At 44.2% G+C, this 15807-nt stretch overlaps 1 protein-coding gene across 1 annotated transcript in view; it reads right to left on the bottom strand.

Annotated features, from left to right (window-relative positions):
- Window positions 1-15807, bottom strand: part of LOC309552182 (O-acyltransferase like protein-like) — a gene marked incomplete at its 5' end in the record, with an annotated part of 137390 nt that overhangs the window by 94370 nt on the left and 27213 nt on the right. The window contains one exon of the mRNA XM_082252995.1: window positions 4697-4775. Within this exon, the coding sequence (XP_082109121.1) occupies window positions 4697-4775 (79 nt within the window). The remainder of the gene's footprint in view (window positions 1-4696; window positions 4776-15807) is intronic.

The raw sequence follows: 15807 nt of genomic DNA, 5'->3' as shown, positions 1-15807 counted from the left end.
AATGTACAGTATATATCACATTATACATATCAAACACTCAGCACATATGGAGATTTCTGCAGCTTAAAAAGAAAGAGATGGAAGGCATCGGAAACTTTGGGAAGAAGTAGCAAAGAGCAAAGAATAGGCAATACCGGGAGGACATCAAGGAGGAGGAATAGCGTGGACACAGAAGAGGTGCGCAGAAGGGATGAGCTGAGGGACTTTGGCCATTGGCAAAAATTCCAAGAAACTTACCTAAATTGTGCTTAAATAAAAAAGTTCAACTTTTTCTTTTTTTTTGGCTTGTATAAGTAAAGCTATCCCCACTGGTAATGACTGGTTCTTCCCTAAAAGTACAGTGGCTGCCCACCACCACCAGCACCAGTCCATTTACACCAGCTCCAATAACACAGTCTAAAGGATGTCTTTTTAGTATTTATTGCTTGAAGAAACTTTACCAGGAGAGTAGAGTCACAGGATACTCCAAAATGATCAATGGCACCAATGGGAGGACAAACTTCTCACTAATCTTCTTACAGCAGCTTTTCCTGGCGGCAAAAGGTAATGGCCAGTATATCTAAGACTCTATCAAAGCCGATATAGTCCATGTATCTTCCTCCGGCACTTAGATCCCTTGTAGCACAAGCACAACCGAAGTCTACCACAAGGTCTTTACTCACAATATCCTTGAAGCTGTCTGCTGCCCAGCCTCCACAGGTAGATCCTCAGTGAGGAATATAAAATGATCCTTCCCAAGACCAAGGACTTCAGAACATGGCCCTCCCGCAAATACTCCATTACCAATCTTCTCTGGACCCTTAGGCCAGCTCCTGCCGAGACCCAGACTGGAATCTCCTGTTTTAGAAACTCACAAACATTTATCAACTTCCCAGCCACCTTCTGGACACCTCTTTTTAGGGATTGGCTGGAGCATGATAAATATTCAAACTGGTCATCTGCATCTCCCTGCCCTATAATCTGTAATCTTTTTAGAGGACAGATCAATCAATGCACCTCAAAAACAGACAAAAACAATCAATTAATGCTCCACTCACTACAATGAAGATAAAAACTAAATTAGCAGCCTAACTAGGAGGGTGCTACATGTTTTTATGGTGATTCAGTTTATTTCTTAAAGTGTTCTTTTTATTGGCGTTTTTTTCCTCCTTTTGTGCATTTGATCATTGTTCTGTTTCAACTGTGCTTTTTGCAATTACATACTGAACCTCCATAGAGCTTGATCTTTCTAGACAGTATGGCCGTTTGCTAAACGCAGAATCTACAGACAGCTTAACTCTTTAGCAAGACATAGATGTTGAATCCAACATAGCTTTCAATACAGTACAGAGGATGTTTTTTTCCTGTTTTGTGAAGGGTAAGAAGCAAATGGGGTTGATTTCCTAAAACTGGAGAGACACACGCACAGGTTGTTGGCCCACTGATCGGCCAACTTTTGTCCAGTGTTTGTTGGTTGAAATGTGCTCTAGACTTGCACTGGACTTTTTGTTGGCCAACAAAAACCAACTTCAGAAGTGATGTCATGTTCTGGTTGACTGCCGAAATCTGTACTGACTGAGGAACAATCGGCCGTTATTTGTTGGCCAACAAATTTTTATAGCATGCACACCAGATTTTTTTCGGCTGAAAATTCGCAGTTGGTTGTCGGAAGAATCATACTAACAAGCCTACAATCGGCAGATCGGACGTTGGCCAACAATTTACGGCCAACAATCTGTGCGTGTGTACGGGCCTAAGTAAGTTAGAAGCTGATTGGCCATGATGCACAGCTGCACCAGATTTTGCACTCTCCAGTTTTAGGAAATCAACCCCTATGACTTTCCTAAGCCCTGTCTCTGTGATGAACTAAATCTAAATTGAGGAAACATTTGAAAACAGGGAGGTTCTAGTCATGATTGTACTAACTAGCTTTAAAACAGGAGGGAGGAACAAGGGTAAATACCATAACACACAATGCCAATAGGTGTTGGTAAACACCACTAAACCAATAACAGTACAATGCAAAAGCAGCAAAACATATGTAGCGCTACCCCTGCAGGAGTCGCTGGATCTTGATTCCCCCTATTCCTGCACAACCAGGCAACACTCATTTCCAACCTTTATCCAGACACAAGAAATCAATCCATGGGCTTGTTTTGTTGTTTTATTAGGGGAAACCACTTGGGTTTGGGTTTTGGGATGCCCAACTTGACTTGAGAAACAATAGATGAGGACAAACTTCCTTCTCTATGTACACAGGAAATTAAGATCCTGGACTGTACTTCCTCTGGAATAAATGCAATTTCATGGATCAGTAGAAAAGTTATTTACGAACCAGGAGCTCTTAGTCCCCTTTAGTGAATAGCACAAAGTCCCAAACTGTATGCAGGAATATAGCGTCTCCTCAGTAGAACCTCACACAGTTGTGACACTTGTAGATACTATCAGCCACCCTGGCTGCCCCAGGAAAAGGGATTGGGATATAGCTCAAGGCCGTCCCTGGAAAGTATGCTATGTTTGGCAGTCTCTCCCCTTGTATGACCCTGGGTGTGCTGAGGTACTCAAACTGTCCTCTGCTCCCCTCTGCACTGGGTAAAACTTCTGTTCAGGCCTCCTGCTGTTCAAATCTTCCCATGCCAATCTGGATGTCTTCTACACAAGATCCAAAGGTAATATAGATTCCTCTCTCAGGCTTCCTCTCCTTCCTCTCCTCTGCTCCCAGTCTGGAGGCAGAGCCCCTCAGCCCTGGGGTGCCCTCCAAGGCCACACAACAGCAACCTCAGCACTCCATCTTCCTCCCAAATCTCCTGCTGGCCAGGCTCCATGAGATTTAAGGGAATCTGCCAGATTCCCTGAAGTATTCAGATCAGGACCTCCTGGCCTATGCCCACTAACTTCCAGAAGTTTTTCCAAGCTTCTAGATGCAGGGGAAGGTACCAGAGACCTTCCCTGTAGAGCCATCCAGACTGACCTGTAGTAACCCAACCTAATTACAGACTCACACAACTACCATAAGTCAATCAAATAAACTGACCTACACAAGAGGGCGCTACACATATAATAGCTGGGACATGTCAATTACTTGTGTACTGTAAATTAAAATTTTGTATTTTACCTTTATTTGTGTGCTGTTTAGTTTCTCTTAACAAAAAAAAAAAAAAAAAAGACTAAAATAGAGAGGCTGATAGGCACAAGAACAAGTCCAGGATAGTTAAAAAGAGCTACTGTATCACTCAGGAGTCATTAAAGGTCAATTGGACCTTTAAAAATCTACAGAAATCATCAATGAATAAGCAGCAGGAGAGCGGACATAGTAGGGGGTGGGTGTGGACAGGAAGGGGAGGAGATTCGGGGGTAAAAAAGTCACAATGAACAGAAGTAAAATACAAGAATGACAGCAGAGTAGGAGAGAAGGGACCACACGGGTAGGTAGTGAAAAATTGGAGGTAGAAAAAGAGGCAGAGCACTGAGAAGGAGAGCAGAGAGGTGGTGCAATGTAATCCACCAATACTAGTAAGAGTAAAGAGGAAGTATTATTCCTTATTATATATATTATTATTTCTTATTATACAATACAGGATGTAGAGTCACATAAACACAAATACCTTTCATGCAGCTGCTACGGGGCCCAGAAAATGTTGGCTACAAAGTAATTTATAAAGGCTACAATAGCAATTGGTAAATGCATAAAAATGTACAGGAAAGTATAAATAAAGCTAAAACCTTTTTAACCGCTTGCCAACTGCCCCATAGGGGATTCACTGCTACAGAATGGCCGCGCTGTGCAGGATCACGTAAATATACATGATCCTGCACTTCCTGGGATTTGGGACACCGGCAGCTCTCTCCCACTGTAATTTTACACAGCGGTTCCCGCAAACCCGCCGGCACACTGACAGAATGCCAGTCTGCCTATGTAAACAAGGAGGATTGTCATTCTGTCAGTACAGAAGGCATGGATCCTGTGTTCCTGTAAAGCAGAAACACCGATCCATGCATTCCCCTAGTAAAAGCACCTCCCTCACTACACTAAATCACCAGATAGACACACAGTTAACCCTTTGATTGTTCCTGTTGTTACCCCTTCCTAGCCAGTGTCATTAGTACAGTGACAGTGACAGTGCATATTTTAAGCACTGATCACTGTATTAAAATCACTAGTCCACAAAAAAGTTTCAGTTAGGTGTCAGATTTGTCTGCTGCAATATCACAGTCCCACTATAAGTCGCTAATCGCTGCTAATACTAGTAAAAAAAATAAATAAATAAAAATATCCCATTGTTTGTAGACACTAAAATGTTTGTGCAAAACCAATAAATATAGGCTTATTGGGATTTTTTTTTATCAAAAATATGTAGCAGAATACATATTGGCTAATTCTGGTGACAGCCAGGGATTTCCCTTACTTTGGAAGGATTTCCTTTAACTTCCTGTTATGGACATGGGACAGGAAGTGAGAGAAATCTCCCCAAAAGGAGACTGACAGGGGTTATAACCATACTCTATCCAAAAAGGGAAAAAAAAAAAAAAAGCTTTGGCTATAGTTCAACTTGAAGATCATAAACCTCTACAAATGCTTTGATATCAGTATACCAATTCACTGAAATATTTGCCTTTTAAATTGAGATTGGGGAGAGACGGGGACCCTTTAATAGTTTTGCTACTGGGCCCCATCACACATACATACAGCTTTGAATAACCACATCATTGAATTTACCTTTAGAGGTCAATAAGGTGATGTCTTGGCTAGTGCAAGAATCAGGAACACATATCCCAACCACAAACTTTATTCCTTCCTGTAAAATAATAGCAGGAGAAAATTGTAAAATAAATCAATATTTCAATAAATAATAATCAAACTGGAGCAGGTTGGTGACCAATAGAGATAAGCCGACGATTTGGTTCGGACCTCGGCTTGTCGGCTATCATTCGGCTAGTGTTACAGTTGGGATGGATCACATGTAGGGCTAAGACAAGAGGAGGGCAGAAAGAGCATGTGCCCCGGGTAACGGGTCTACTTGCAGAGGGGGGCACACTGGGAGCTCCAGCAGCTCCCTTCTCTCTGCCTCTTACTTATAGGAGTGACTGCAGTGTCGCTCCTGTCAGCAGGGCTCTGTGTGTGTGTGTGGGGGGGGGGGTGTATTGGCGGTGGAAGGTGGGGGCAAGCAAGGGGGAGCTCTGTACTGGGGGTTTAGAAAAGTGGGCACCTCTGTGTACTGGGGAAGAGGGGGTAGAGAGTGAAGAGTTGGCTCTGTACTGAGGGGTGGGAGGAATAGGGAGCACTGTACTTGGGGGGGCTAGGGGTTGGGGAGAGCTCTGTACTGGGGTTGGGAAAAGTGGGCACCTCTGTGTACTGGGGAAGAGGGGGTAGGGAGTGAAGAGTTAGCTCTGTACTGAGGGGTGGGAGGAATAGGGAGCACTGTACTTGGGGGAGGGGGGCTAGGGGTTGGGGAGAGCTCTGTACTGGGGGGCTGGGAAAAGGGGGCAGCTTTGTGTACTGGGGAAGGGGGGTGAAGAGTTAGCTACTGTATGTACTACTGGGGGGGGGGGGCGAGGAAGGAGGAGCACTGGACTTGGACAGCTGCAGACCCCCACAACCCTTGTCTGGTGGTTGTGGGGGTCTGCAGCTGTCCAAGTCCAGTTCTTTGTCCTCATCAAGATGGGCAAGGCATCCTAAAATAATAGCATGTGAGGGCCGCACTGCCCCCCCCCCCCCTTCCTTTCCTGGCCAGCCAGGCTACATGACCAGATTAGGGTTTGGTATGGATTTTTAGGGGGACCTCAGACATTCTTTTTGTTTTTTCCCTGTGGAGTCTCCCTTAAAATCCATTCCAGTGTGTGTGTGTGTGTCCCTTGAAATCCATACCAGACTCACAGGGGAAGATTTACTAAAACTGGAGAGTGTAAAATCTGGTGCAGCTGTGCATGAAAGCCAATCAGCTTTTAACTTCCATTTGTTCAATTAACCACTTAAAGGAGTTGTAAGGGCAGAAGGTTTTCTATGCATTCTATGCATTAAGATAAAAAGCCTTCTGTGTGTAGCAGCCTTCCCAGTCCCCCCTAATACTTACCTGAGCCCCCTCTCTATTCAGCAATGTCCACCAGTCCCTCGTCCATCCAGACTCTCCCTCCTGATTGGCTAAAACACAGCAGCAGTGCTATTGGCTCCCGCTGCTGTCAATCAAAGTCAGTTAGCCAATCAGGAGAGAGAGGGGCGGGGCCGACCGGCAGCTCAGTGTCTGAATGGACACACGGAGCTGCAGCTTGGCTCGGGTGCCCCCATAGCAAGGTGCTTTCTGTGGGGGCAATCGATAGGAGGGAGGGGCAAGGAGCGCCGAAGAGGGACCCGAGAAGAGGAGGATTTGGGCTGCTCTGTGCAAAACCAACTGCACAGAGGAGGTAAGTATGACGTGTTTGTTATTAAAAAAAAAAAAAAAAAACATGAGATTTTACAATAACTTTAAGGACCAAGCCTATTTCTGACACTTGTTTGCTTACAAGTTAAAATCAATTCTTTTTTGCTAGAAAATTACTGAGAACCCCCAAACATTATATATAAATATTTATTAACAAAGACTCTGGAGAATAAAATGGCAGTCGTTGCAAAATTTTATATCACACGGTATTTGTGCATCGGTCTTTCAAATGCAATTTTTTTTGGAAAAGAATACACTTCACTGAATTTAAAAAAACTAAACAGTAAAGTTAGCCCAAGTTTTTGTATATTATGAAAGATGATGTTATGCCAAGTAAATAGTTACCTAACATGTTTAATATTGCACACACTCGTGGAATGGTGACAAACTAGGGGACTTAAAATCTCCATAGGCGATGCTTTAAAAATGTTTAATGGTTACCAGTTTAGCGGTACAGAGGAGGTCTTTTGCTAGGATTATTGCTCTCGCTCTGACGATTGTGGTGATACCTCACACGTGTGATTTGAACACTGTTTACATTTGCGACTTATTTATTTGAACACTGTTTACACGGTAGGTGCGACTTACGTATGCGTTTTCTTTGGTGCGCAAGCACACGGGACGGAGTCGCTTTAAAGATTTTTTTTTCTTATTTATTTTATTTTATGTTCATTTTTTTAAACTGTCCCTTTTTTAAAAAAAAGAAAAATCTGATCACTTTTATTGCTGTTACAAGGAATGTAAACATCCCTTGTGACAGCAATAGGCAGTGACAGGTACTCTTTATGGAGGAATCGAGGGTCTAAACGATCCCAAAACCCTCCAATGCACTTTAATGTATTCAAATTGCCAAGATCGGCATTTTTGAATACTTTTTATTTTTCAAAATTGGCGCCGTTGGCAGCCAAGTGACGTCGTGACGTCACTTCCAGGTTACTACATCGGATCGAAGCCGATTCTGGCTTAATTTAGGACTCCGACCAGCCGGCGAACGTGCTGACTGGTCACTTGGGTCTCCCGGGCGAAGTGGTGGAAGGTGGTGGGAGGGCAGTGACGCCCCCCTCCCGCTCCTTGTGATAAAGGCTGAGCGGCTACTTAGTTACATCTGTTGTTATCACCTGAATGCGGACGTCTGCTATAAAAAACAGTACCGGGTTGAAGAATGCAGCTCGCAACAACCACTTCAACAAAGTAACCTACATGTACGTCGTTTTGCGGAAAGTGGTTAAAGTGTAACTCCACTTTTGTTGAGAAAAAAACATTCCCCTCTGGGTGATCTCTGTATATTGCAGGGATTTTTAAAAACGTTGTTGCAACTTCCTTCCTTTTGTTATTCTGAAGAAAACATTGTTTGTTCCTCTGTGCCTCTGTGCTGAGTGGGTCAAATGGGAGTGGTTTCATAATTATCTATCAGCTGTGGCAGCTGCAGAGCTTTAATGAGGAAATTTGCTGGGCCTGCATCCCTTTAGACGTGTTTCTATTGGGAGTATCTCACCAAAAATGACATTTTTGTTGCAGGGGATGCCAGAAATCTGACTTGTATCCTAGGCAGACTTCTGGGAAAATTGATGAGCCAATCACACAAGCAGGAAATGATGTTTCTGGGGGTGTGGTCAGTATACATTCTGTGTACAGAACACCTCCAGGTTGCCATATTGCATTGCATTTCCAGAAAATTACAACAGCAAAAGGAAAGGTCATTTTTAATAAAATGTAATTACAATATGATTTGTGTCGCAATTGTATACGCTATATTATTTTTTCTTTATTTGCTATTTTTTTTCCCTACGAAAGTTACCCTTTAAGCTTTAACAAAAAAAAACTAGAAGCTGATTGGTTTCTTTGCACCACATTTTCCACTCTCTAGCTTTAGTAAATCAACCCCTAAGGGTCTGATATGTATTTTAAGTAGGACTCTATGAATTTTTTTTTTTTTTTTATTCTTGCTGTAGGATGCACTACAGCAAAAATGACATTTACAAAGGAAAAAATGATACAGTTTAAATTGCCAGCAGCAAATGACATTCATTGCCAGCTTCTTTTTTTGGAGGGAGGGGAGGGTGGGGGTGCAGCGGCCTGTGTGCTGCTTTCTTTTTTTTTTTTTTTTTTTTTTTTTTTTACAATGAAGCTTTCAAAGTAATTTGCTGGCAGTTTAAAAACGATTTTCTTTGTAATTGTCAGTGAAGTACGGATCTCTGTGATGTTCTTTCTGTAGATCACAGAGATGCGTCCTTTCACAAGCAGGATTAGGACACCCTCCAAGCATTTTATTCAAAGAAATTTTACATTTTTAATGTTTCACTTTAAGCATAAAAAAAAAAAAATCACTGCTCCTGGCCAAATGGATTAAAAAAAAAAAAATTTTTTTGCATTGGTATGTGTTCCCATTGAGTTCAGTGGGGTTTGGGTTTGGCATCTGAACTCCTTTCAAGTTCGCTGAACCCTACTCGAACCGAGCCCAGGGCGGTTTGGCTCATCGCTAGTGACCAAACTGTTACCTACAGTAAAGTCAGTTCAACAAGCTGACTGTGATGTGTAGAAGGGGTGCCAGGATCACAAGATTGGCTGGAATCCTTTGACAAGCAGAAAAAGTTCATATTTATACACACTCACCAGTCTCTTTATTAGGTACACATGTTCAATTGCTTGGTAACGCAAATTGCTAATCAGCCAATCACATGGCAGCAGCTCAATGCATTTAGGCATCTAGATGTGGTGAAGACGATTTGCTAAAGTTCAAACCAGCATCAGAATGGAGAAGAAAGGGGATTTAGGCAGGGCTGTCTTTAACACAGGGCAAAAGGGGAAGCTGCCCCGGGCCCAGTCATTGTTGTGGGGCCCAAAGTAGCTGCCCCTTAAGCCCGCACTGTCTGCAAATAGTTGAAAATGTTTGCCCAGGGTCCAATCAATATTAACCACTTGCCGACCAGTCACTGGGACTGTACTGCGGCAAAGTGGCTCGATTCCATCCAGCGACATAGACCTACGTCGCTGGACTCCTCCCCTTGTGGGCGGCGCTCGCGTGCCGCCGGGGGCTCGCTCCCGCTGTATTCAGTCACAGCGGGAGTCGGGCCAGGGGAGGAGCAGCGGTGATCACCGCCGCTCTTCCCCGATCGTCGGGGAATCGAGACTGGAGATCCGCCCGCTTGTGTAAACAAAGCGGGCGGATCTCCTAAGTGACAGACAGTGACAGATTGCAGGGTTCAGCATAGCTGAACATGCGATCTGTCCCTGTGTCACTCAGTCACCTCCCCCCACACACGTTAGTAAGCACCAGGCATACATTAACCCCTCCCTCTCCAATAAAATTAACCCCTTCCCTGCCAGTGTCATTTTTACAGTAACAGTGCATATTTATAGCACTGATTACTGTAGAAATGTCACTGGTACCCCCAAAAGTGTCAAAAATGTCAGTCAAGGGTCCGATCTGTCCGCCGCAATGTCGCAGTCCCGCAAAAAAAATCGCAGATCGCCGCCATTACTCGTTTAAAAAAAAAAACACCAAAAATGACAAAATCTTTCCCTTAGTTAGTAAACGCAATAACTTTTGCGCAAACCAATCAAAATACGCTTATTGTGATTTTTTTTACCAAACATAGGTAGCAGAAAACAAATTGTCCAAAAATTTAAAAAAATTTTACATTTTTTGGGGGGGAATTTCATATAAAAAAATGTGAAAAATATTGTTATTTTTTCAAAATTTACGCTCTTTTTTTGTTTATAGCGCAAAAAGTAAAAATCGCACAGGTGATCAAATACCACCAAAAGAAAGCTCTATTTGTGGGAAAAAAAGGACGTAAATTTCGTTTGGGTACGGCATTGCACGACCGCGCAATTGTCAGTTAAAGTCGCACAGTGCCGAATCGCAAAAAGTGGCCTGGACGTAAGACAGCAAAATCCTCCGGTGGTAAAGTGGTTAAAGATGGCCCTGGATTTAGGTGACTTTTAACGTGGCATTAGACGTTGGTTATTGGTGCCAGACGGCTGCAAAAACTGCTGATCTACTAGTATTTTCACACGCAACCATCTCTAGCGTTTGTGGAGAAAAGGATAAGGCTGGATGGCCACACTCCAATGCAATAACCTTTATTCAGTGTAGTAAAAACAATACATCATACAGCAAATTATGGTAAGCTAACAGGTAACAGCTAACGCGATTCACACCTGGACTGATGTTTAGTCATAGCTGAAATACTGGACATACACATAGGTATATATATATATATATATATATATATACAGCCCTCAAAAATTCCACTCGCCTACTAGCATTTTGCGAGTGGAATTTTGAGGCTGGCGAGCTGTGCATGCCGCCGCCGCCGCCATTAACAGCAGCCGGCGATTACTTTTACTTTCTTTTTTAGAAAAGGATGGGCTCTAGGAGCAGAGCACTGCGTCCTGAGCCCACCCATTGTGTGACAATAGCGAATGAGTATTCGCTATTGTCACAGGGATCCTCCTCCTGATCCTCCTACTGGCCAATCAGGAGGCAGGTGTTTCCTGATTGGCCAAAAGGCGAACTATTGTAACTGGCCGAGGAGGAGGAGGAGGACTCGGGAGACACGGAGGACGCACAGGATTGATGAGAAGCCGCCTGCTGCAGGTAAGTGCACGCTGTGATCGCTCTGCAATTAAGGGGACATGCTGTGGGCGCTCTGCAATTAAGGAGACATGCTGTGGGCACTGTACAATGAAAGGGGACATGCTGTGGGCACTGTACAATGAAAGGGGACATGCTGTGGGCACTGTACAATGAAAGGGGACATGCTGTGGGCACTGTGCAATGAAAGGGGACATGCAGTGGGCACTGTACAATGAAAGGGGACATGTTGTGGGCACTGTACAATGAAAGGGGATATGCTGTGGGCACTGTACAATGAAAGGGGACATGCTGTGGGCACTGTGCAATGAAAGGGGACATGCTGTGGGCACTGTGCAATGAAAGGGGTCATGCTGTGGGCACTGTGCAATGAAAGGGGACATGCTGTGGGCACTGTGCAATGAAAGGGGACATGCTGTGGGCACTGTGCAATGAAAGGGGACATGCTGTGGGCACTGTGCAATGAAAGGAGTCATGCTGTGGGCACTGTGCAATGAAAGGGGACATGCTGTGGGCACTGTACAATGAAAGGGGACATGCTGTGGGCACTGTGCAATGAAAGGGGACATGCTGTGGGCACTGTGCAATGAAAGGGGTCATGCTGTGGGCACTGTGCAATGAAAGGGGACATGCTGTGGGCGCTCTGCAATGAAAGGGGTCATGCTGTGGGCGCTCTGCAATGAAAGGGGTCATGCTGTGGGCGCTCTGCAATGTAAGGGGACATGCTGTGGGCGCTCTGCAATTTAAGGGGACATGCTGTGGGCGCTCTGCAATGTAAGGGGACATGCTGTGGGCGCTCTGCAATGTAAGGGGACATGCTGTGGGCGCTCTGCAATGTAAGGGGACATGCTGTGGGCGCTCTGCAATGTAGAGGGCGTGTTTAGGGGCGGAGCAGGGTGGGGTTTGGGTGGGGCAACAAGTGGCGAGTAACTCTTAAGGCCTGGCTAGTAGCTCATGGCTTGAAATTTTGAGCCCTGTATATATATATATATATATACAGACGTGTGGCATCCCTATAGCAATTAACAAATTGAAAACACCTGCATACATCAAACAAGGCATCCCTAGACAATCAGGCTTACATCTCTCGGGTTTACAGAAAATGGTCAGAAAAAGAGAAAAATATCCAGTGAGTGGCAGTTGTGTGGACGAAAATGTCTGATGAGTCTCGATTTCAGCTGTGACATTCAGATGGTACGGTCAGAATTTGGAATAAACAGCATGAAAGCATGGATCCATCCTGCCTTGTATCAATGGTTCAGACTGGTGGTGGTGGTGTAATGGTGTGGGGGATATTTTCTTGCCACATTTGAGCATCGTTTAAACACCACGGCCTACCTGAGTATTGTTGCTGACCATGTCCATCCCTTTATGACTACAGTGTACCCATCTTCTGATGGCTCCTTCCAGCAGGATAATGCACCATGTCACAAAGCTCAAATCATCTCACCACTGGTTTCTTCACCATGACAATGATGTCACTGTACTCCAAAGGCCTCCACACTCACCACATCTCATCCAATAGAGCACCTTTGGGATGTGGTGGAACGGGAGAGTCACATCATGGATGTGCAGCAACTGCATGATGCTATCATGTCACTATGGACACAAGTCTCTGAGGAATGTTTCCAACACCTTGTTGAATCTATGGCATGAAGAATGAAGGCAGTTCTGAAGGCAAAAGGAGGTCCAACCCTGTACCAGCAAGGTGTACCTAATAAATTGGCCGGTGAGTGTATATATATATATATATATATATATATATATATATATATACACAGTACCTTGCGAAAGTATTCAGCCCCCTTGGACGGCCAGGTCTTCGTAGATTTGCAATGGTCTGATACTCCTTCCATTTCAATATTATCGCTTGCACAGTGCTCCTTGGGATGTTTAAAGCTTGGGAAATCTTTTTGTATCCAAATCCGGCTTTAAACTTCTCCACAACAGTATCTCGGACCTGCCTGGTGTGTTCCTTGTTCTTCATGATGCTCTCTGCGCTTTAAACGGACCTCTGAGACTATCACAGTGCAGGTGCATTTATACGGAGACTTGATTACACACAGGTGGATTCTATTTATCATCATTAGTCATTTAGGTCAACATTGGATCATTCAGAGATCCTCACTGAACTGGAGAGAGTTTGCTGCACTGAAAGTAAAGGGGCTGAATAATTTTGCACGCCCAATTTTTCAGTTTTTTATTTGTTAACAAAGTTTGAAATATCCAATAAATTTAGTTCCACTTCATGATTGTGTCCCACTTGTTGCTGATTCTTCACAAAAAAATACAGTTTTATATCTTTATGTTTGAAGCCTGAAATGTGGCAAAAGGTTGCAAAGTTCAAGGGGGCCGAATACTTTCGCAAGGCACTGTGTATATATATATATATATATATATATATATATATATATATATATATATACTTTATGTATTTCATAGTCCTTTGCCTGTAATTCAGCTTTATTGATGGTTTAGCAAACTACTAGGGATAAATTGCAGAACGGTTTATAGAAAGCAGACCATAAAAAAAAAAAATGGATATATACAGTATGTACAAATAATATATTGTTGTCTAATCATACGCAGGCACTGGGTGGGCAGGTATTTTGACAGACAGCAACAGAATGCAGTTACCGCAGGGGGAGTAATCAGTTCATTCTTTTTTTTTTTTTTGACAGGCTGAAAGGAAAAAGTATTAGGTGATTTCCCCAATGGAGCATGTTCAGTTGAAGGAATAGTAAAACGCACCAAAAAAAAATTGGGCCTCAGGCAGTTGAAGTCATAATTATTATTATTATACAGGATTTATATAGCGCCAACAGTTTGCGCAGCGCTTAACAAAATGAGGGCAGACATTACAGTTACACTACAATTTGGAACAAAAGGAATCAGAGGGCCCTGCTCGTTAGAGCTTACAATCTAAAAGGGAGGGTCAATTGATACAAAAGGCAATAGCTGTGGGGGATGCGCTGATGGAGCAAGAGAAACAGCGTTATTAGTTAGTAGCCGGGTAGGCTTCTTTAAAGAGAAGGGTTTTCAGGGATCGTCTAAAGATGGATAGATTAGGGGACAGTCGGACAGATTGGGGTAGAGAGTTCCAAAGAATGGGAGAAGCTCTGGAGAAATCCTGGAGGCGAGCATGGGAAGAGGTGACAAGGGAGCTAGAGAGCAGGAGGTCTTGGGAGGACCGAAGAGAGCGGCTAGGTTGATATTTTGAGATCAGGTTAGTGATGTAGCTGGGGGCAGAGTTGTGGATGGCTTTGTAAACTGTTGTTAGCACTTTGAATTTTATTCGTTGGGTGAGTGGAAGCCAATGAAGGGATTGGCAGAGAGGGTTGGAGGACACTGAACGGTTGGTAAGGTGGATAAGTCTTGCAGCTGCATTCATTATGGATTGAAGGGGGGATAATCTATGTAAGGGTAATCCAATGAGGAGGGAGTTGCAATAGTCGAGGCGAGAGATAACCAGGGCGTGCTCTGCATACTAGCGCAATATGACAGACTTGTCTGAAAAGGAAACCATCCAGCAGAGCACTGTCACCACTGTAGGCACTTCCATCTTCATCCAGTTTTCCTTCCAGGTTCATAGGCTTTAGCCATATGAATGGCCAAGTCGCGATGACATCACTCCAATGGGCACAGAATCCTGAATGGACGACACGGTCCAATCAGAGCCCAATGTGCATGCACTGGTGACGTCACTGGCTGCCGCTAAAGTAAATCTCTCCTAAACTGTGCCTGTTGAGGAGATATTTACTGTACCTATAGGTAACCCTCAATATAGACTTATTATATTATTATTATTATAGGTAAAGATCAACCACTTGAATTTACTACCACTTTAAGGGTTCACTTCCTAACAAGCTTACATGGCAGTATACTAGGGGTAGCCTCTCTCATCACCCTCTATACCTGGCTCTTCCAGCTCTAGATTATGGGGCTAAGCTATCTCCTTCCACAATTTCCACCCAGAGAGGGGTCTCCCTAAAAGGGGTACTAACCCCTGCATACACCCGGATATTATACCTATTGCTATACTTCCAGTGTCCCAACACACCAACTATGGGTGTCCTACACAGCAGTCATAGTGGATTTTGCAACTGCTCTGCCCATACCTCCTCTCACCTAATCCAATCACATAATGCTTTGCATTCTGTTAATCTATTCAGAAAGTCCAAAGCTTTCTGTGATTGGAAGGAGAGAGGAGGGTGGGCAGAACAGCTGCTGTGTAGGAGAGCCATATCTCTTCTTTTGTATATGTAGCACCCTCCTAGGTAGGTGCTAGGTTTAAAGCATTGTATGCTCTATCTGCTTATCAGGGGAGTCTGATCTATTAGGTTGCCTGTTGCATGTTCCCAGGTGTGATTCACTGGGTCTAAGTGAGTGTCCCCACTGCATCCAATAGGGGAGCCTGTTGGACAGTGGGGGAAACCTAGCCAGTGACACATTGGCTTTTGTGAGAGTCCCAGTGGGAGGGCACTCATGCAGTGCATCCTGGGATTGCTCATAAAAGCCAAGGGGACATGTGACAGGGCATCTTTGGCGGGAAGCAGAGTCCAAGGAGGAGGCTGATGGCTGTCTCTCCTCCTGTTGCATGAGATCTTAGGCAGTCGGCCCAGTGAACCAGGTGTGGAGCTGAGCTGCAGAGGATCCTGTGGATCTGCTGGAAGAGTCTTCCGGGAAAAACAGTGTCCGTACCAGGGGACTTGCCAAAGGGTCTGCCTAGGATGGGGGACCACTCCAGTGAAGTCAGAGGATCAAGGGGCCAGCTCACACGGAGTGTCAGAGTATAGGGGGTGCCGTGTAGAA

This window comes from Pelophylax lessonae, assembly GCF_965119305.1.
Source record: "Pelophylax lessonae genome assembly, chromosome: 1".
Classification (NCBI taxonomy): domain Eukaryota; kingdom Metazoa; phylum Chordata; class Amphibia; order Anura; family Ranidae; genus Pelophylax; species Pelophylax lessonae.
The sequence above is the reverse complement of the archived record's forward strand: the minus strand, read 5'-3'. Positions and strand labels throughout refer to the sequence as shown.